This window comes from Crinia signifera, chromosome 1 (assembly GCF_055691185.1).
Source record: "Crinia signifera chromosome 1, ASM5569118v1, whole genome shotgun sequence".
In the NCBI taxonomy this organism is placed as follows: domain Eukaryota; kingdom Metazoa; phylum Chordata; class Amphibia; order Anura; family Myobatrachidae; genus Crinia; species Crinia signifera.
This window is the reverse complement of record NC_139217.1, coordinates 296,614,066-296,636,087: the sequence shown is the minus strand read 5'-3', so window position 1 is coordinate 296,636,087 and position 22,022 is coordinate 296,614,066. Positions and strand designations below refer to the sequence as shown.

The 22,022-nt window shown below is 41.9% G+C and overlaps 1 protein-coding gene across 9 annotated transcripts in view; it reads left to right on the top strand.

Moving 5' to 3' along the window:
- KDM4C (lysine demethylase 4C) overlaps positions 1-22,022 on the top strand; it is a 494,625-nt gene that overhangs the window by 70,083 nt on the left and 402,520 nt on the right. For 8 of the 9 annotated variants that reach the window (XR_014474177.1, XR_014474183.1, XM_083185981.1 and 5 more), the window contains exons 5-6: positions 1,555-1,748; positions 7,484-7,533. Coding sequence is in view for 7 of the 9 variants with exons in the window: in XM_083185981.1 (XP_083042107.1) it covers positions 1,555-1,748; positions 7,484-7,533 (244 nt within the window). In the remaining 2 variants the exon portion in view is untranslated. Of the gene's footprint in view, positions 1-1,554; positions 1,749-7,483; positions 7,534-7,673; positions 8,983-22,022 lie in introns of those variants that run through there. The other variant, XM_083185987.1, reaches the window with a different exon arrangement.

The window sequence follows — 22,022 nt, the reverse complement described above, 5'->3', positions numbered from 1 at the left end:
ATGTACCGTGTTTCCCCGATAATAAGACACTGTCTTATTTATTTATTTTTTTACAAAAAACACTATAGGGCTTATTCTCGGGGTAGGGCTTATTTTAATAGCATTGACCCATCATGCCCCCATTGGTGCTTTTGTCCCCATCATGCCCCCATTGCTAAGTTTATACAGTACCCATTATGCTCCCATTGCTGCTTTTATCCCCATCATGTCCCCATTGCTGCTTTTATCCCCATCATGCCCCCATTGCTGCCTTTATCCCCATCATGCCACCATTGCTGACTTTACCTGTACATGCCCCTCACCTTTCCCCGTTTGTCAGGCTTTCCGCCGCTGCTGCTGCTGCTGCTGGCACTCCGCTCCTGACAGTCCGCTCCCGCCAGTCTGTATAGCACAGCGTGGAAGGCGTGGTAACATCATGCGCTATGCGCAATGCATCCCTGGGACCGGGAGGCTTCAGCGGTACCGTGCTACCATACCGCTGCGGCATCCATCATGCAGGGTAGGTGAGGGGGATAGCGGGGGTCTAGCTGGGGGGCATTGTACCAATATTTTAGTGCATGGACCCGGAAAAATGGGTATTTCGATAGGGCTTATTTTCGGGGTAGGGCTTATTTTGGACAGATGTCCAGAACTCAGGGTAGGGCTTATTTTCGGGGTAGGGCTTATTATCGGGGAAACACGGTATGTCTTGATTTGTGGAGCAAGATTATGCTTCCATTTCTGTATTGTATGATATAAACTGAAATTTGAAATAAATAAATATTTTTTTAAAAAAGGGGAAAAGGAGAGAAAAAAATGAATAAAAGATAATAGCAAATTATATAGTTTTGTTTAGTTATACAAAGTAAATAACCTTTTTAGTCACTTTGAAATAAAAAAATAGATTTACCAGATAAATGTTCATACACCTCTAAAGCTCGTGAAGGTTCTAACAATTCACAGAAACACCATTTCTCAGGAAAGCTATAGGCAATTTGACACACACACACACACACACACACACACACACACACACATAAAATTAACATGAAAAAAAGCTAGTTGGATTTGAATATATGTATCATAATAAAGCTACTTGGTCAAAAGGTAGCGTGCATACTGTACATTCGGAATTGCAATATTTATACGTTCACTGCATGCCCTATATTTTATTTCTCGAGATAAGAAACAGTCTGTGATTTCTGAAAGGTCAGAGAGTAGATTGTACGAGTCTCAGTATGTGATAAATGTCATGGCAGCCAGTATCAAACCTAACATGAGTGTATCGTTGTACTTTCTGTATTATATTCTGCTACTGTGCTTATCTGGCTCAACATTAATTAGAACTTTTATCTAATACATCATATTCTGTCACATTCTTGGGATTCAACAGAGTTGAGTAAGCTGATGGGTACAGGCCTGAATGTTTATTGATCTGAGGTTACAAGAGGCAAAACTAATGGATAGAATTTACCGTCAACATTTCTGTTTAAGTAATTTTCCAGTACCATTATGTTTTAAATGATTTGTAATTGTATATAGGAAAACTGACCTTTTTTTCAACTTGTACCATAGGACATTAATGAATGGAATATTTCTCGCTTAAACACCATCCTGGATGTTGTTGGAGAAGAATGTGGGATATCTATTGAAGGAGTCAATACTCCGTATCTCTACTTTGGCATGTGGAAAACTACATTTGCATGGCATACTGAAGACATGGATTTGTACAGCATAAACTATCTACACTTTGGGGAGCCGAAGTCATGGTAAATTGTGTACATTTTCTTCATATAACTTTAAGGATTTGTATTGCTGCTTCCCTTTTTATATAAGATATTATACAGTAGTTGGTAGAATGCTGCTTTATTGGGGCTTATCAAGCTCAACCAACATGGCATGGCTTATGCCACCTATGGGCATGTTTATTGCCACTCAGGAGTGTGTCCAGCAGTGGCAGGTAAAAACGAAGGGCTAAGCCCAGGATCTTGCCACACCTAGGCAGAGTTAGAAAATTTGGAGGAAAATTAGATCTGCGCCACTCCACCACTAAGGGTTCTCAATAATGTCACAGCCACATGGGAATCTAAATTGAATATAAGTAATTGGAGAGCACAGAATGGAAGACACTAAATCCCAAAAGTTGTGAATTCCACATAGTCAATATCAAATATTTTGTTTCTTTTTCATCCACTAGTGGGCACAGGAATTGTTACAGTGGGTATCGGATTGACTGCCAGGCACCAAAAGAGTTAAATCAAGATTCCTACAGTGCCTGAATCCTCTGGCTCCAATACCCTACCCACAAGCCCCAAGCCACCAGTTTTTGTTTGTTTTGGTGCCAAGGCAGAACAGGCTTAGTCCATTTAAAAAAAAAAAAATGTTTTATTTTTATTATTTTTGCTATCCTCTATGAGCAGTGCTGCCGGGGGGACAGGTCACAGGGTGCTGTGGCTCCAATGCCTTTTGCTGGGATAGCAGCACTAGAACAAGGCTAGTTCCCCATGGGTAACTTCCTGAATGGCTTCCCGGAGGGTTCTACAAGCCGTGGACGGTGCTGAAGAAGTGAGTATGCTGAACTCCCCATGCCAGAGATCTGTTCAGCAGCAAACCTTCCCTGCTGCTGGGTAGTGTGTGTGTGTGTGTGTGTGTGTGTGTGGGGAGATGTGTGTGTGTGTGGGGAGATGTGCCTTCTTATTAGACCACCAGAGTACAGCAGAAGGGCAGGAGTGCAATATTCCTGTGGTTCAGCATCTAAGGTGGCCAGCTTCCTCCGCTTCCCACCCCTGGGACTAGCTAGTAGTTTTTTCAGAACCTGTATCAGGTTATCAGCTTTATTGGCCAGGTATAATTATATGTACTAGGAATTTGGTTTGTATAGCTGTGCAACAGCCAGGGTGGGAACAAGTAATAGTGACAGTACAGATATATATCACACATACAGATATGCACTAGACTAATCCTGATGAGGGACATGGACATGAAAACATATAATTACTGAGCTGCACAACACCCAGGCAGCCATTCAGTGGCGCCACTTGGTGATTGCAACAGCCAGATAGGTAACAAGTTAAAAAACAGTACAGATATGGAACACTACAGGGGAAACAAGGGGTAACTGTTTTGGCTGGGTGGCACAGATCCTAGGTTGCCATCAACGGCGCCATCTTTACTTTGCTACTTCCAGGGCAGCAGTGAAAGGGCTCAAAAGGCCATCTCCACTTCAGCACGCTACAGCCAGCATGGATGGATAGAGAGGCTGGCCTGCTGCTGTGGGGGTGGACCACCGTGCCCTGGCTGTAGCTGCGGCTGGAGGGAGCCAGCGTGGGGGGGAGGTGAGAGATTCAGTCAGTGAGGCTGGGGGCGATAGTTGGGCCCTCTCTGGGCTGAGATCCGCTACCCCCCATTACAGATGCCATTACCTCCTCCCTCCCTTGGGGGTCCAGTGCCGCTAAGTTTGCCTGGAGCTCCAGCACTCCTCCTGCATTTCACTGGGGGGTGGCCTCCAGCAGTCCTCCTTGGCTGGGGCCTGCAGGCCGGGAATCCCCGCTGTCTCTGCACTGTTGCCGGGTGTTTCAGTTGCGGCCGGGGGCCCTTCCTTCTGGCTGGGGCGTACCTGGTGGTCTCTGTCGGGGTTGGGGGTCCCCCGGCCGATGGTGCTCCCTGGGTCTCTGTGCCGGGGGCCCGCCAGTGCCTCTTGCCTCTGGCCGGCACGTCCTTACGCTAGTGTGCTCAGTCCTCCAGCCTCCTTGTCTCCACTCGCCCCCTCCGACTGTCTCCTCCACCTGCCCCCTCCGTCTGAACCATGCTTCCTCCTCCGTCACGCTTCTCTGGGGGCCAAGGATGGGGAGCTCCGTGGATGGGAGAACTGAGCTCCATGTGTATGCGACCATCCTCGGCCCACCGGAAGCAGCCCCTCCTCTCTGTTGGTAGACCCACAGAATGCTGGTAGGCCATTTTAAGAACACATTGCTGTTGGAATCCGTACAGAAAGGAAGCCTTTGATTTGCTGCCACCTATACCTCGTTCTCCTGCCTGCTTTTAGCTGAACAGCTAAAACTTGTGGATAAGTGGGCAGTTGCTTTATACCATCAATAGAGGTAATTATCCTGCTCATGCTATGAGTACTCTGTAGACACTTTCACTTTGCTTAAGTAAGATTGTTGTGTGGGATTTTCCATTCCATTGGTGTCTCTTACTCTGTAGCTATTAAGTGTATGGCTACTTATTGATATTGTGACACCATGCCCTACAAGTAAAAAAGATGTTGCCTCAGAACCTCGCTCTTGCTAGGGTTGTCCTGCTCAGCTTATTTCACCGCACCCAGAGGATGCCACACTTTGCCACGGATGTGCCCGACCCCTTCACGGTAGTCCCAGATGGAGGCTCCTCCAACCGAGCCCGCATGGCCATCCAACCTGATTCCAGTAATGGTGCATCTGGTAAATCGCTTAGCAGCTCAGTGTCCTACACCTCAGGTGCTCTGGTGAGGTTGCATGCCCGGCATTTAGTCTACTATCATCACTGGTGGAACCATTGTGGATGCAATCTCTAACACAGTCGGTCCAGGGACCGATACAATTCTCGAGCTTCATGCAACAAATTGTGCAGGCCACTCTGTTGTGTCTCACAAAAGTACCACACCTATCTCTTACGAGTATTCTGCATCAGAATATTTCCCAGAATGGAAATTACTCACCACTGATGCCAGTCTTCAGGGGTGAAGGTGGTGGGGCTGGTCATCAAGGGCCAGTCCTTCCAGGGCCATTGGTCCCCACTGGAGAGTCTTCTTCAGATCAATGTCTTGGAACTAAGAGCGATCTATAGAGCACTTCTGGATGGCAGTGTTATGGCCGTCGCCTATCTCAAACATCAAAGCAGTTCCAGTGCCCTGCAGCAGGTTACTCAGATCTTGCTCCATGCGGAGAAGCATCTTCCAGCTCTGTCAGTGGTCTTCATCTATGGCATCCTGAATTGGGAGGCCATCTTTCTAAATCAGCAGTACGTGCAGTCAGGGAAGTGGACACTTCAACCTGATGTCTTTCAGGTGTTTGTCTGAAGCGATGTCTTTCATGGCTTCGTGCCACAGCTTCCAGCTGGAGATGTATGCATCATGGACTTAGAGTATCCACAAGGAATGCTACAGGATCCTAACAGATCTGTGAACATTTCAATTGGTGTATGCCTTCCTGCTATTTTCCCTAATTCCACGGGACATTCAGAAGTACATGTGGGAAGGGGGCCTGGTGACTCCTAATTGGCCGCACCATCTGTGGTATGGGGATATTCTGGCTTTCTCCATAGATGCTTCATGGCATCTTCACATCCACCTTGATCTTCTGTCTCAGGGTCCCTACCTTCTTCTGGACCTGAGCCGCATCGCTTTGACAAGTTGGTTCTAATGTCAGCCTTCTTATAAAGGTAGATAGGACCATTCTTCAAGCCCGGGAGCCCTCTTCAGCCAGGTCTGAAATCACCAGGTCTTGAAATCTCACCTGCATGGTGTGCCTCCCGTCACATTGATCCTGCACTTTTCGTACCTCATCATTTTTGGCTTTTCTCTAATCAGGCCTGGATATAGGTCTTACATTGTCAAAAATCAAAGTGCAAGTGTGTGCACTTTCTTTGCTGTTTCAGAGCCAGCTATTGTCACTCACAGATGTAAGAACGTTTATGCAGGGAGTTCTTCATGGCCAGCCACTCTTTACTATTCCAGTGGCCCTGTGGCACTTCTCTCTAGTCCTTAGGGATCGGCAGTCTGCTCCTTTTTGAGCTGCTGGAGTCAATGGAGCGCTGCTGGCTTATGTGTGAAATGCTATTCCTGTTGGCTATTTGCTCTGCATGCCAGGTCTCAGACCTGGGTGCTCTTTTGTGGTGTGTTGCATCTGGATAGGGCAATTCTCCACAAAAGGTTTTGTTTCCTAACTAGAATGGTCTCTAGGTTTCAAGTGAACCCAAGAGATTATGGTTTCAGCCTTGCAGGATGAGACTCTGGAAGAGTTTTCCTTGGACGTTGCTGTGGCTCTACGTGTCTATGTCCAACAGACTAAGGAAATCCGCAAGTCAGATTTCCCTCTCTCAAATGGGGCTGTCCCACTTCAGAACAAACCCTGGTGCGGTGGCTCTGTTAAATGGTTCATAAGGTTTATTCTATGGTGAGCCGTACTGCTCCGGGTAAATTACAGCTCATTCCACTAGATCTGTGGGTACTTTGTTTATTGGTAAAATGGTTTAGCAAATGGCAAAAACTAGCCTTTACCAAAAATAATATGCCTAAAATATATATCATTTTTAATATACACATTGATGTCTTTAATGAGGAGGTTAAGCTTTGTTTGAAATACTGTTTACTTTTTTGTGTGTTTGTTAAAGAAAAAGACTTGGCTAAAGATTTATTGAACAGTCCATTAGAGATGTCTCCAGTCCATTCCAGAATAATCATTGCGCTCAACACTTCCTTGACACAAACCAATACTTGGCGCTCCCCCATTTTCTTTGGCTGCATCAGTAAGTTAGGGATGATTGCTTTTCTTTCCAGGCTGTAAAGTTTTTGCTTGGCAAAACATTCTTTCCTTTATCCCAGTTTCCCTTAGTGCTTTTTCTTCACCCACAGTATACCATAGAAGGCAAGCATAGAATCCTCTAGGTACTTTCTCATTTGGCAGAGACACTACATCTACAGTATGTTTAATCCATTGATTTCCCATCAGAAAAATTCAGCTGATGAACACATGCATGAAAATACATTCCTGTAGGCGAATCTTTGTTTTCATTCAAGGGTAAAATCATTTTTAAATAGCTCAGCATAGTACAGTGCATCCCGCCTGCTGGGGGAACACATTTTGAGATGTGACATGTGTGGTTTGGTCTCAGTCTAGCTATCTATTTGTATATGCTAGAAAAAACAAAACAAGAATACATTGGCTGAATGTAAATAAGAAGAAAGCAACTATTAAAGACTGACATTTTTAAAGTGGTAGTAAAGTACTACATGACATGTATACAATAAAACTATACTTTATTCTACTTTGATTTTCGTTCTATTTAAATAATAAATAATGAAGATTTCTAACCATACACTGGCATACAAAGTAACCTGTTATTTGTGTATTTGCATGGAGTAAAAATTCTATGGTAAATGCAGAGTAAAGGAGAAAAGCTACTGTACAGACTTTAGATTACTTTTATCCCTAAGGCAAGCGACCATGTGAAACATAGATGGTTTAGTCCAGCAGTATGCAGATGAAGGGGGTCCAGTGCAGAAGAAGGGGGTATCAAGACATGGCACCTACATAATGTGGTTATATGGATTGAGGTGGACATTTCAAATTGTATACATATTTACCATATTTATTTTAGTAGAGATTTTAATGATCAGTTATTGCTCATACAAAACAAAGCACAAAGATTTCAGTTCCTAATTGTTTAGCAAATCTGTAACAAAACTATATAAACATTTTAAAAGCATTCTTGTAATCTTCATCTTTTTTGTTTTTCTCCAAAGGTATTCTATACCACCAGAGCATGGAAAGAGACTAGAGAGGCTAGCGCAAGGTAAACATTTGACATATTTTTTATTTTATTTTTTAGACCACTCTTTATTGATGCACTGTACAAAGTTGTGCAATAAATTTCCATATGCCCAAAAAGTATTATTTACAAACAAAGTGAGAATTACATTTTTTTTTTCATAGCATTCACCACAGGAGTCTATGCAAAGTATCACTTGGGGAAGCACTGAGCCAGTCCAAAGCATGTGTGTCTTCTACATGCTGGATGCAGTTCTCCACTGCACCTTCCAGTCATAATGCACTTTATTTGAGGGAACATAAAGAGGTTGTAGGTCTGTATTGTACTATGGATGACCAAGTTCCTGGATGCATTTATGTCCACAAAATCCACCACTTTCCTGGACTTGTTTGTTGGCAGGTGTGTCTTGGTGGAGAAGGGCTCTGCGAGTGCAAGTTCTTGGAAGGCACCTGGAAATGGCTTCCAGCACCTTAGGCAGGCATTGTGCACAAGTCCTCAGTGACGGTAGCTACATGACTTGCTTGGTCACACTACACTCACATCAGAACTTATGTGGCAGCCTCCTTCTGCTCTTAAGTCAGCTGATGTGGCACCAAGCGTTCAGAAGCCTTGCTCAGACCAAGCTTTTTTTATAAAGTAGATAGGTCCTGATGAGATGCCAATCTCTTTCTCTAACTGGCTCACGATCACATTGGTGCGCATGGCAGCAATGCATTGGTAACATACACAGGTCGGCTGCAGTATTCTTTCAAAGACCATCTGCCACACCAAAATTCTGCAAAATACTCAAACACAGTGGCTTAGATACTTTCTCACAAAAAGCAGCTCAGTCGGTCAAAACTTTCCTGCTGACAACGTTTGTAGTCATGGACAATCATGGCTCCCCAGTGGCATCTGCTCAGCTCAATAAGTTTGTGAAGGAATTTAAAATACTATCATTGTTGGTGTGCAGTTCTACGCCTTGACATGTAGTCAGTGATTACAGTTTACAAACAGTTTCATTAATGTTTAGTGAAAAACATATTCATTAATTGCTGTTTGACTGTAACTTATACCGACATTATTGTCTGACTTATTGGTAACCATGGGTAGCCTAGGTGGAGGATTCAGGTCTCTGATGCATTGACTTGCAGGGCATGAGGACATCCCAGACGTAGCTCCTACACTACCTAAAAAAAGGAATACATAGGGTTTTTTTTATGAGAAACTAAGTTTGCTAGCTCATCCATTCTAACACCTAGGAACATGTAGGCTCAATTGGTTCAAAATGTAGGTACTACCGGCACAGCAGAGGACACAAAAGCAGGGATGCGACAGGAAGGAAAGGCTGCTTTCTCCATGCTCTGCAACCCTACTGGTGTCCTTTTGCTGCCTGCCACCCTGTGAAGGCATCAGTGGATGTGATCCATGTTGTAGTGGGAGGATTGTTGGGTAAATTAAGGGAAAGAGAGTAAAGTGTCTGTCTGTCTGTGTGGGTGTTAGGTGTGTAGGTGGCACTACTAATCCACATTAGTAGGGCATTATGTTTAAGGGGTGATGTGTGCATGTGGTCCTACTGTGGGCATGCATAAACAGCACTAGTATTGTGGGCATTCTGCACATAATTGCTGCTAATCCTGTGGGAGTTGTGTGTAAGCAGCACTATTTAAGTGGCGCTACCAATGTGGGCATTATGTATAAGGGGTGCTAGTACTGTGGGCATTATATGTAAGCAGTGCTACTACTTTGGCCATTATATGTAGAAATGGTGCAACTACTGTGGGCACCATGTGCATAAAGAATTCTACTTGTAGGAATTATGTGCAGAAACTGCGCTTCTCCTGTTGGCATTATATGTGTAAGCGGCACTTTTTTTGTGGGCATTGTGTGTAAGTGGCGCTACTATTGTGGGCATTATGTAAATGGCACTACTAATGTAGGCATCATGAGTCTAAGGAGCACTACTACTGTGGGCATTATTTATAATTGGTACTACTATTGCGGGCATTATGTAAGCAGCACTTCCACTGTGGGCATTATGTGTAAACTGCCTACTACTGTGGGGATTTTGTGTAATCTGAGCTTCTACTGTGGACATTGGGATTTTATGCTTGGATTCTTTGTTTTGTATTTTATTCTGAAATCTTGATTGACTGACTGTAGAATCTACAAATATTTATCTGCAAGATATTAGTCTTGCATCTAATAAAACAATTTGTAGTTGTTTTTTTTGACATTCAGCGGTTTACGTATTTTTGATTGTTGAAACTAAAATATACTTCATAAATGTGTAAAAAGGGAATTTGTTTCAAATTATTATATTCTATTTCTTTGTAATGTTTCATTACTTATATAAAACCACACATAATGCTAATAGAGAATAGAGCGTATTTTTTATTTCCAAATAAAACAAACATAGGGCTAGATTTACAACAGATCAGTGTTTTAAAAAAAAATTATGCCACAGTTAACCCTTTATGACCCATTGCATGTTTCCGGTTTATCCCAGTGATGACACTGGTAAAGTAGAAGAACGTGGGACTAAGTAACCCATAAACTAAGATGGTATGGTTATTTTTTCATTTGAGTAAATAAAGCATTGTAGCTTATATACCTAAACGTTGTGATTCATTCTGATTCAATATATTGATACTATAGCAGCTGCTGAAAAATGTTCACAGTATTTTTATATGCTTAAATGGCAACTTAACTCACAATAACATCTACAGTATAAAGTCTACAAAATACTTTTTGGTACTTGTTTCCTAGCACGGCGCCCATTGCATACCATACTTATTGGTGTGAGATGCGATATTCATGTTAAATTAACAGGAGTGCTTGTACAATGAAATATCACATAGCATTCCATGCCAGCAAATGGCATGCGATGCGATACGATTTTTAATTGTAAAAGCACCCTGATGGGTGCTTACAATGTTAAATGCACCCCCATTGTCAATGCCACCCTCACTATCAACGCCAACCCGAAGCATGGCGAGCGGCTGCGGTATGCGTCCTCCGACCTTTTCATACCCCCACTATCCACGTCGGCGTGGAGTTGAGTTTAGATAGTGTGGCGAGCGCAGCGAGCCAACGCGGAATACAAGCCCGAAGCGTGGCGAGGGGACGCGGAATACATGTAAAGTAATCCGTGTCTCGCCACACTATCTAAAATGAACTCCACGCCGACGTGGATAGTGGGGGTATGAAAAGGTCGGAGGACGCGTACCCATCAGGGTGCTTGTACAATTAAAAATCACATGCCGCTATATTGCATGCGATTGTATAAGATGTACTACGATCAAAAGATTGGGCGCCGTGCTAGGAAACAAGTACCTACTTTTTTTTTTATAATTTCTGTTTAAATGGACAGAGGGTCATAAAAAAAGAGAAAAGGCAGGATTTTTTTATTTCCATAATAAGATGTTTGGTAATTACTTTTTCCCCTTCTGTTAAACAGTACTGTTGCCCAGTATCCTGTGACTACCTTGACAACCAACATCGCATGCTTTAGTAAACAGAACAGTTTGGAACAGCCCTTTTGGAGCTCAGTTTGTACTGATCCCTCATCACCCTTTCTGGAAAAATGTAACATGGATATGACTGTCCTCCTATAAGAATCCAATGCAGTAGTAATTATAGATGACCAGTGGCAGTACACCATCAACATGGACAATTAGCTTATACTAACGGTCAAGTCTATTTAAAAAAAAAAAACACTTTCCTACTCTCTTAGCACAAGATGGAATTGAATTTATTTGCAGGTGCTTCAAAGAATGTTGGGTTTCACGGTTTATCACTTCCAGCTTTGTCCCTCAATATTATACAATGTTTCACTTCAGTATCACCCTTCTATCAGTTTTAACTTTGTCCCTCATGCCCCCCATACACGGTCCGTTTTTGCGGTCCGTTCTGTACTTTTAAAGTACACATCGTATCGGATCGCATCCCTTGTGCATGCATTGTGCATGCACTGCGATCCGATACGATGTGTACCTAGTACAAAAAGTATGTGCAGCACATACTTTTTGTACCGTACTATGTGATGCGCAGGATCGCGCATCGCATAGTACAGAACGGATGCCGGCGAACGGCTCCGTGTATGGGCAACTTAGCTGCAGCCAGCGGTCTAGTAATGCAGATGGCTGGTAACAAAGATTGACACTAAAGGTTGTAAAAACCTAACCCAACAGCTTCTCAGGAGGCAGTGCAAAGTGTATTTTTAATATTCAATTACTTGTTTTCTGGAAGAAGCCAGGATTTATATTTCAGGTTACAAAACTGGAAAGGAATAGCGCCCTGCTAAAAAAAAAAAAAAACTGTCATAAACACTACAGCCAGATTGTTGCAGGTGGTGACCTGCATCTGGCTTGCTGGCTATAGTTTTGACTCTAAAAGAGGTTACCAAGGTAAACCAAGTGCCCGTGTGGGGGTTAACTTAAGGTGCTATCTCAGGGAACAGTCAATTCCCTATGGGTGGGTACACAGAAAACAAAGAGAAGATAGCGCTAAAAAGACACCTTTTGATAAAGTTGTCTATAACACAACAAACAAAACACTTTAGAAGCACGTGGTCTGGACACACCAGTGGATCTCCCACTACCATATACTCTGAACCTGCTTTGGACCATCTGGAATACCATATGCCAGTGGCTCCCAAACTTTTTAAAATCACGGCACCCTAGAGCATCAGAATTTTTTTCATGGCACCACTAGTCCAAAAGTTTCTTATTCTGTAAATTGATTTGTATGTCACACATGGGTTTATTTATGGGTGAGGAACAGGATTAGCTTCTGTTTGTCCACATACTTTATTATTGGTAGCCCACCAGCAATGTTTTTTCCTTTTACAATGACCATAAATAATTTCAATTGCCTCTAGACCCAGTAGCGCACGCATGGGGGGTTTCAGAACCCCCCCCCCCAGTAGTCTAAGGGCCGTAGGCTAAAAGCTGATGGTCCCATCTTTCCATGGGTACAAGAATTTTAAAAATAGGCCCTTGGGAACCAGAGATATCTGACTTCAAAGCAGTGGTCCCCATCCAAGCCTGTTAATTGGTCTTCCCAGTCAGATATTTCAGGCTCTGTCAGACTTATACGGCCTACACACATGCCGATATTAAGGCATTTTCTAAACGATTTTGCTTAGTTTGGCAAAGTCGCTTAGAAAATGCCATCACATCGGTGTATGTATGGGGGCTATATTGACAGCAATGCGCGTCTTTGTCGCTGGCCGAGATTGATGAACAGTGTCCATCAATCTCGGCATCGGCAGGGTTCTCCCACCGGAGAACACCAGCGCTGACAGCTCGCTCTGTGTGTGGGCAGTCAGCTCTGTGTGCTGAGCAGAACGGCCCGACATAGCACAGCTAGGTCACCCTACAAACATTGGCATGTGTGTAGGGTCCATTACAGTTTTTCTGAGGGTATATTCCAAAAGCTGGGACTCTCTCTCTTTGAAAAATACTAGTATCTTGTCTCTACTGTTCCCAGAACCAGAGATATCAGCCTTCCAGCAGCTGGTTACTGCTCCAGCTCCACACACCTGGTATGTAGTTATTTATACTTGTTGGCATATTGCTCTGCCTCCTGAACTCTGATCTCCTAGTCCCCAATACCATTTGGTAGGTGGGATTCTCTAGTTTTTAATTCCAGGAAAATCTAAGAAATCTATTTCTGAGAACTGGAGATATCTGTAGTCAAGCAAGCTGTCCTCCCACCAAAAAATTATGAATAATAAGCCCACTCCACTATACACCCCTCCTCTGCATATTAAACTTCCTCTACCACCCTGGAAGTTATGTATCAGGGCCCCTTCATTCAGCCCAATGCCCGCTTTTCCCACCATCTGTGCAGTAAAGGGGTAATTAATGGAAATTACTGATCCAGGCACTACATGCCTAGCGGTTGATATAATACCCCCTACCACCCGCGGGACATCAAAGCTTCTCCCACCCCTGCCGCTGGAGGATCGGTAGGTGCCCCAATACATTGCTAAACCCAGGGGTCTACACTGCTGTTGACGCCCCTGTAGGTGTGTGTGTATGTATGTATGTATGTATATATATATATATATATATATATATATATATATATATATATATATATATATATATATATATATATATATATATATTTTTTTTTTATTTATTTATTTATATACATTTGGTCTATCTATAATACTTTAACTGACCTGGCATATACTGGGTCACCTAAGTGTCCATCTCCGTGCTTTTCTCCGCCCCTCTGTCTGAAAACCCCCTTCTGAATATCCTGCATTTGCCCCTGAGACCACCAATCCAAGGCACTCCTGCATGTGTCCATAGACACACAGTTTGGGAACCACTGCCATATGCACAGTTTGCCCTTTTTGCATACTAAGCCGATAAACTTTGGGAAACCTGTCCCTAGCCCATTGCCTTTTGCGACTTTGCACACCTGGACTGGATCCACTTATCCGCACAATAGTGAGGACCCATACCATCTAAAATCTACCTCCAGCGGTGATCAACCAACCATGCCAGGTTATGATTTCAGCAGTGAGAAAACTACGTTGATTAGATTAAGGATTGAGCATTCAACATCCACTGAGTGTCTACATATTTTTGGTTTTAAATACATTATTTTCCATGTACCCATGTTTTAATAGGATTGGAAACAGAATTTTGACAATGATAGGTGCGCAATTAAATACACTGTGCAGCTGAACAAAACACCAAAAAGGCACACATCCAGCAGATTACCTCGAAGCACTTGGAGAAAGACAAACAGGGTGGTGAATGAAAATTAGCGCTCAGTGTATGACCAACTGAAAGTGAAAAATGTTTTAATAATACCAAATAAGTCCTATTTTTTTGTAAAATCGATCCAACCCCCCATATCGTTTTTTTTTAGAGCTTTCTATAGTTTTGACTCCCTGCAATTTGCTGTAAATCACATCATCATACCATAGCACACCTGCAGTGTAAAGTTGATCGTAAAAAAATCGATAAGGATGCATTGATCTTCTTTAATACATTTTTACACACATTCACTACTTAGTGCATGTGTGTAAAAATGTATTAAAGAAGGTCAATGCATCCTTATCTATTTTTTTACGATCAACTTTACACTGCTGGTGTGCTATGGTATGATGATGTGATTTACAGCAAATTGCTTCACATTCCTGCAACATCCACTTCCGTGGGAGTGTTATCTGCTCCCAGAACCTTTGGAGAACTGCCTCAAACTCGGGAGTAGACCAGTATGATATATTCAAGCAATTAATATTTAAAACCTATTAATGTAACAAAAACAAAAACCTTGGCTAAAATTATACCAAACGTTTGGCCTTCGAGTTTGAAACTTGTTTATGTTTTTTTGTTTATCGAGTAAGATATTGCTCCTTCTGTATTGCACATACATACCAAAATTCTGTCCATATACAGTTTTTCTTTAAAATAATCAACTTGCGCTTTGACAGACAAAATTAGATGTTCACAAGGAGAAGGCAGTGTATGTTGATGTTTTTTTTTACCACTTAGACATGTGAAAAGCAATAGGATGTGCACTGAGACACAGTTTTGAAAGCTTTTTATATATTGAAGTCAGCCTCCGTATCTAGCACAGGAACAGGAATATTCTGTCAATATGGTATGGCAGAGTTGTAACCAATCCGAAGACTCTGGATGAGCGTAAAGCAGGATGTGTTAATTCTGTACCTTTATGTCAGAATTTTCCATATTTTGGTATCCCCCCAAATCCCAACATGTCACTAGGGGGGTAGGAAACTTTTATTATTTAGCCCCCCCAAAAAAACTTGTATATAACTGGGTACATTCAGGCCTTCCCAGAGAAACTTCATCATATCTCCTCAGATGGACTGGGTAGCAAATACTAAATGGTTTTGCCAATGGACCTTTATAGGGAGCCAGGACCTAGGATTGAATTGGAAATGTCTCCCCTGAGATCAAATATAAACACAACATTATTTATAGCCAGTACAACCCATTTTAAGCTTTTTTTCATGTCAAGGAAGATAAGTAAGCATTCCTGACTTAAGGGCAATGCCAGCTCTACTATGTTACAGGTGTTGGCTGAATCCTGCCTACAAAGGTCAAAACCCACTGCATCTTGATGTACAAGTTTAAGAACATAAGGTTTTAAATGATTGTCTGAATGCTTGGCGTAAATTTGTCAGCGTTTATCATTTAGGGGGGTATTCAATGATGTCCAAATATTTCAGGACTTCCAACTCTAACTGGGCTCCTGTATGTGTTGCATTTAATTTGGTAATGTGTAAGTACACACATACAGAACACATACAAGCCCTTCAGCCAGAATAGTTTGTCGGCCAAGTATTTTATCAAAGTCCAGCTCATTTGATTTAATGAGCCAGTTAACGATTTAATTTCAGTAAAGATTCAGTTTACTACAGATGTACATTACAAATATTCTACAGATGGTGAAGCAACAAACATTTATTTTACTTTTTGCAAAATGGATGGGTCCATTGCAAAGTGTATAATTAAAGGCTTGTCCCTCTGCAGATGTGATACTATTTAGCGACATCTGTTGTAGTTGTAAAAGTGGATGCACCCAATTATGTGACTCCTTTGTTACCATTTGTAATAAGTGTCTGGTAGTTTTATGGCTTCACAAAATGCTTTCATAATCACTTTAGATTATGCAATTTGAAAGTAAAACGTGTGTGTGTTTATATCTGCCCTTCAATTAAACAAGTAAAGCATATACTGTATTAAGAAAGTACATTTTCCCTAATACATTACAAATGCACAAGATCAACACTACTGCTTATTATGCAGTTGTTGGAATTGATAATGTCTTCGTGCTAGACCAATCTAGGGCTTTTTCAAATTGGATTTGCCATGGAAGCCATTACTTTCCAGGCATGTTCTCCAAGAGGAATTGATGAGTAACAGACCAATGTTCTTCTCTCTTGCTGTGCTAGTCTGTAAAGGTGCATATACACTGTACAATTTTTTTGACCAACTTTTTTAGCCAATTTCGGCCATTCTGAATGAAATTGTTTAAAATATCTTTAGCTGCGTTTGCGACGAATGATGATGCGCATACCTGCCAATTGTTTATCAAGGTTGTTCGTCAATTTTGCATGCAGCTCATTTTGGATAGCTTTCAAAAAGAGCTTATAAACTGTAGCTAGATCTTTCATCCAGGACACTGGGTTCAAGGGAAATGTCTTTCCACAAAATTGGTCAAAAAAATTGTACAGTGTGCACCTTAAATCTTATTAGTATGCAATGGGGATTCTGGTGTTGCACGAAACAACACTCTAGCCTGTGTCCTCCCAGGTTTATCAAACATAAAAAAAAAATAGATTGTGGTGGCTACTAGGACACGCTGCCAGCCTGGCCTCAAGCATCCCAAAGCTGGGGAAGAAAGCAGCATGGACACTGTGAAGGGGGAGAGCAGCCAGTCTGGAGAGCCAAGCAACACTAATGACAGTTGAGGGGAGTAATTTAATGCATGGTGTGGTCGGGCTTCAGGTTATCCTGTGAGATGGGACATTATGCTTAATGGGACAACCAACCTGTAATTGTGGTCTCGTCCCATGCTATTACCAACAAGACTTTTGCTAGATTTGTATGTGATTAGTTTTCATTTAAATAAGGTGTGGGTTGATTATCTGCTATTAAGGGTGGTAGTTTTTCTGAAAGAGCGCAGATTGGGAAATGTTTGTGTGCTGCTGTGCTCAAGGTGTATTGTGACTGGACAAATGCCACCATTGTAAATAACTGACGTGGAAACTGCAGAGCACCATGTGCCATTGATGTGAGAGGTGAACATCTGCTTCAAAAATAGGGCCGTGAGGGACAACAGACATGCTACAGTGGAGCAGCTCGCCATCAAAATGAACCTGTATGGTACCTCGTGTGTCTAAAACTCTTCTGCATATTGGGGCTCTGAAGCAAACGGATGGCAACTTCACCTATTCTAACAAAGGTGCATTGTTTCAAAAGGCTTTAATTTGTGTGGCAGTACTGGAATTAAACTTCTGCTATATTGAGAGGTATATGATTTGCTTATGTTTGTCTACACATTTTATGATTGGAAGCCACAAGAACTTGTTTTGCATATTTCACTTACCATAAATAATTTGAATTGGTCCTGGACCCCCAGCTCAGGGCACTCCTGCAACTGTTCTGATGCACCCCAGGGTGCTAAGCATACATTTTGGGAACCATCGGTCTGGGGGATGTTTTCATAGCATTTTCTGGACCAGGTATACGATTTGCTTATGTTTGTCTACACATTTTATGATTGGAAGCCACAAGAACTTGTTTTGCATATTTCACTTACCATAAATAATTTTAATTGGTCCTGGACCCCCAGCTCAGGGCACTCCTGCAACTGTTCTGTTGCACCCCAGGGTGCTACGCATACATTTTGGGAACCATCGGTCTTGGGGATGTTTTCATAGCATTTTCTGGACCAGTAATCCATGTGAAAGGCGCACTCAACTGATTTGGTTGTGAATCTATCCTTGCAAATCATGTACACCCAAAATCATGCACTCTTCAGCAGCTGTGGGATGCAGTCAGCATTGCTTCAGATACATGTGCCAGCCTACCTGCAAATTTTATTGAGACACTCCCAGCCCTTCTACCTGTTGTTCATACTGCATACAGTGGTTTCTCTGGCTTTTAGCTGGTGGTCAAAATAATGTAACTTGGGACGCCCCTTCCTGTAGAGTGGGATCTTGGTCCAACCGACTGTAGACAGATTCATCAGAGAGTTGTCAGTACACTTCTTTTTTGTAATCCTCAATATTTTGTATGACTATACCTCCCCCTTTATCAGTGGCCCATATAGTGATGTCTTCGTAGCGGGATAAGTCTTGTAATGCTTTGCGTTCAGCTGTTGATAACTTATTCTCTACTCCTTTACCGGGCACCAAGGTTTGCTCTATGCTGTGAGAAGCGTGCGCGTGTATGATTTAATTGCTGGGTGGATGGAAACTGGATCAAATGTGGATTTGGCCTTAACCGGACAGGATTGCGAAGGATCGGATTTCTGGTCCTGCTTGTTAAATATTTTTTTTGCCTTAATTGCTGGTTCAAGCAGCTAATGTCTGTTTTATTCTAGGTCAGGCATTCCCAACCACGGTCCTCAAGGCACACTAACAGTACAGGTTTTAGTGATATCCAGGCTTGAGCACAGGTGACTTAATTAGTACCTGAGGTGATTCTGATTAAACCATCTGTGCTGAAGCCTGGATATCACTAAAACCTGCACTGTTGGTGTGCCTTGAGGACCGTGGTTGGGAATGCCTGCTCTAGGTTGTGTGGGCACAAAGGTCGAACCTTTTGACTGGACAGCGTATTAGTCAATGGGTAGACTTCTGGATGATAAATTATAAATCAGGCTTTGGTTTTTGAATTATTTTTTGCTTTGCCTTTCACATTGATGCCCTCTTCTGGTTTGTCTCCGGTGCAGCCAAGATCTTCACACCTAAAGGGGGGGTGACCTGGAAGAGTACGTGTGCTGTTGCTTGGTGTATCTGTTTTACTGTTTGAAGTGGCAATGGATGTTTCTGTTTCCAATGGAAAGCGTTTGCCCCGCTTGTAGTGTCGCCTTTGTTTGGTGTTTCAGGGTATAGTGGAGGGATTCTGAGCCCAGAGCTAACTATTTTCTTTGTGGTCTTTATTAACAGTCATCAATGTACCTGGGTTGAAGTGTATTAGGTCAGTTTTTTATTTATCTACCTGTTGGTCAAGTTTGCCTATCCAGTAATTTTCTCGGTCAGCTTTCAGTTGTTCTAGACACTCCGCTTCCAGATTCTTAATTTTTTTCTTATTCTGGCCAATTCACATCCAGATTCCTCCACTACCAGTAAGATGAGATCAAACTATGCCTTGTTAAGAACCGCTACCCATCAGCGACATAAATCAGGGTTGATGCAACCAATGGTGGGGGTGTTGCGGATTCTAAAACGTCATGGGATTTTCTTAATCTCAGAAATAGTCTGAAAGAGTGATTCCGTGCAGAAGAAAGTCTGTTTCTCTCTTTTTCAGCTTTAAAAGCTGCTGCAATGTATAGTAAGTAGAATTGCTTTCTTTTGATTGCAGGAGCTTTTCTGTGAAAATGATCCTGTCCGCGTATTGATCGGACAGATATAGCGTCTCTCCCTGTGGAAAAATCAGGTACCTCTAACTGGAGGCTTCTCTCGATGCTGAAGGGAGTTTAAGGTGAAGCGATGTGGTGAGACCCGATCACTGAGTGCAAGTCAGGGCTTGGAGACGTTGGTTATTTTGTAGAAAATAGCAGTAGCCGCGGACCAGAGGCTACTTTAATAGATTTTTGGATGAGGCAAAGTTGCCGTGTTTGACTTGAGGATGTGATAACTGAAGAGGAAATTACTAAGGCCATATCCTCTATGGGTCTAAATAAGGCACCAGGTCCAAACGGATTTTCCATTGAATACTTTAAAATATTGCACCCCAATATTATACCTTCACTCCTTAACCTCTATGATCATATCCAACATGAAAATCCTGTATTTCCAACATTTAATCAATCTTTTACAACCCTTATTCTAAAACCCGACAAAGACACTACACTCCACTCTTCTTACCGCTCAATAACATTATTGAATGTTGACTTAAGATATCTAAAATACTTGCTGAGAGACTTCAGTATTTCTTGGCTTCATTGCTCACTACACATCAACTAGGTCTTACTAAAAACAGACTCTGTTTATGGGATTCGTACAGCCATAGCAGCGTTAATGGCAGCTAGTTTACAACCTACCACATCAAATATGCTTTTTAGTATGGATGCAACTAAAGCATTTGATATGGTATCATGGGCTTACCTTTATAATATTTTGGACAGAAGGGGTGTTGGTCCCAAGTTCCAACATATGATAACATTTTTCTACACTTTACCAACAACTGCTCTGTTAATTAATGGTAACAAGGGAGAACAAATAAATCTAACCAGGGGCATGAGGCAGGGGTGCCCACTCTCCCCCTTACTATTTAATTTAGCGCTAAATCCCATGCTTCGGGTGTTGCAAAACTGGCAGCCATTCTAGGGTATTAAAATAGGGGAGGAAGAAATTAAAATATCGGCTTTTGGAGATGATGTGTTATTCATATCTTCACCTAGACGATCCTTGAGACTTATAATAGATCGTATTAAGGAGTTTGGCATAGTTTCGGGTTTTGAAGTCAGCTTCGAAAAATAAACAGTACTCTACCTAAAAACCAGGTTATATCAGACCATCATGGCACGCCAATATATGGGCCAAGAAAGCTATAACTTATTTGGGTATTCAATTACTAAAAAGAGTAGGCATATTATACAACCTCAATATAAAGGCTATTAGCCGCATGGAAAAGATACAGAGGTCTGGAGGCATTTGAAATTTTCATACTTAGGTCAAGCTAACCTGTTGAAAATGGTTTTATTCCCAAGAATCTTATACCCCCTCCTATCTCTCCCGATTTTATTAACAAGACTAGATACGCTAGATATTACTAAAATTATCTGTACATTAATTTGCAATGGTAGAAGAGCAAGGATTGGTTTGATAAAATTGCCGCAATCTAGAGTAAATGGTATTAATCTCCCTAATATAACTGAATATAACTATGCTGCCCATTTGCGATATCTTCGAGATAGATTGGTTGCATTGTAAGGATATATATGCTAACATCACTGTGGAATCCACTTTTTTAAATGGAGATAAGTTGGTTACGTTTTTGCATCGGCATGATGAGGAAAAAACTCCCCTGATACAGGCTAATTAATTACTTATGACCACACACAAAGTATGGCATATACTGCGCCACAACCAATCATTGAACTCATTTACCTCTTTACATCTCCCCCTGGTAGCTAACCCGAAGTTTCAACATGGTCTTGCACATTACCCATTTACTTTGTGGCAGCGCCATGGGATTAAATGTAGGACAGTTTGTTGATAGAGAATCTCATAAACCTTTGATATTTACACAAATTGTGGATACATTTCCAATTGTACAGTCTTTTCCAATAGCAATACATTAAGTCCAGCATTAGGTGGTTGGTCTCTCCAGGGTGTTATCACCCAAGGATTATAATAACCCATTGGATACGCTATTGTCACAGGAAAATGTTCCCTCTAAAGCGATCTCTGTTCATTCTATATTCCTCCACACATCATTTCAATATGATAACTTAAGAACTGGGATGACACAATGGAGAGACCATCTCCCTATGTTAACAACAAAAGAACTATTGAAATCTTTAGAATTATCCATAAAATGAGTACCAACAGCCTCTTATGTAGAATTAATTTCTTAATGTATTACACAGAATTTACCTTTCGCCACATCGACGGTACTTGATGTGATTACTACCTGATCATTTGTGTCTCCGATGTGGCGTACAGAGAGCGGAGTTATTTCATTGCTTGTGGGGATGTCAGGTGATACAGAGCTTTTGAGTCCAAATATAGAGCTATACTACACAATTTCTTATTTCTGCACTATTATTAACTCCAGAATAGGCAATACTTGGCATTTTGC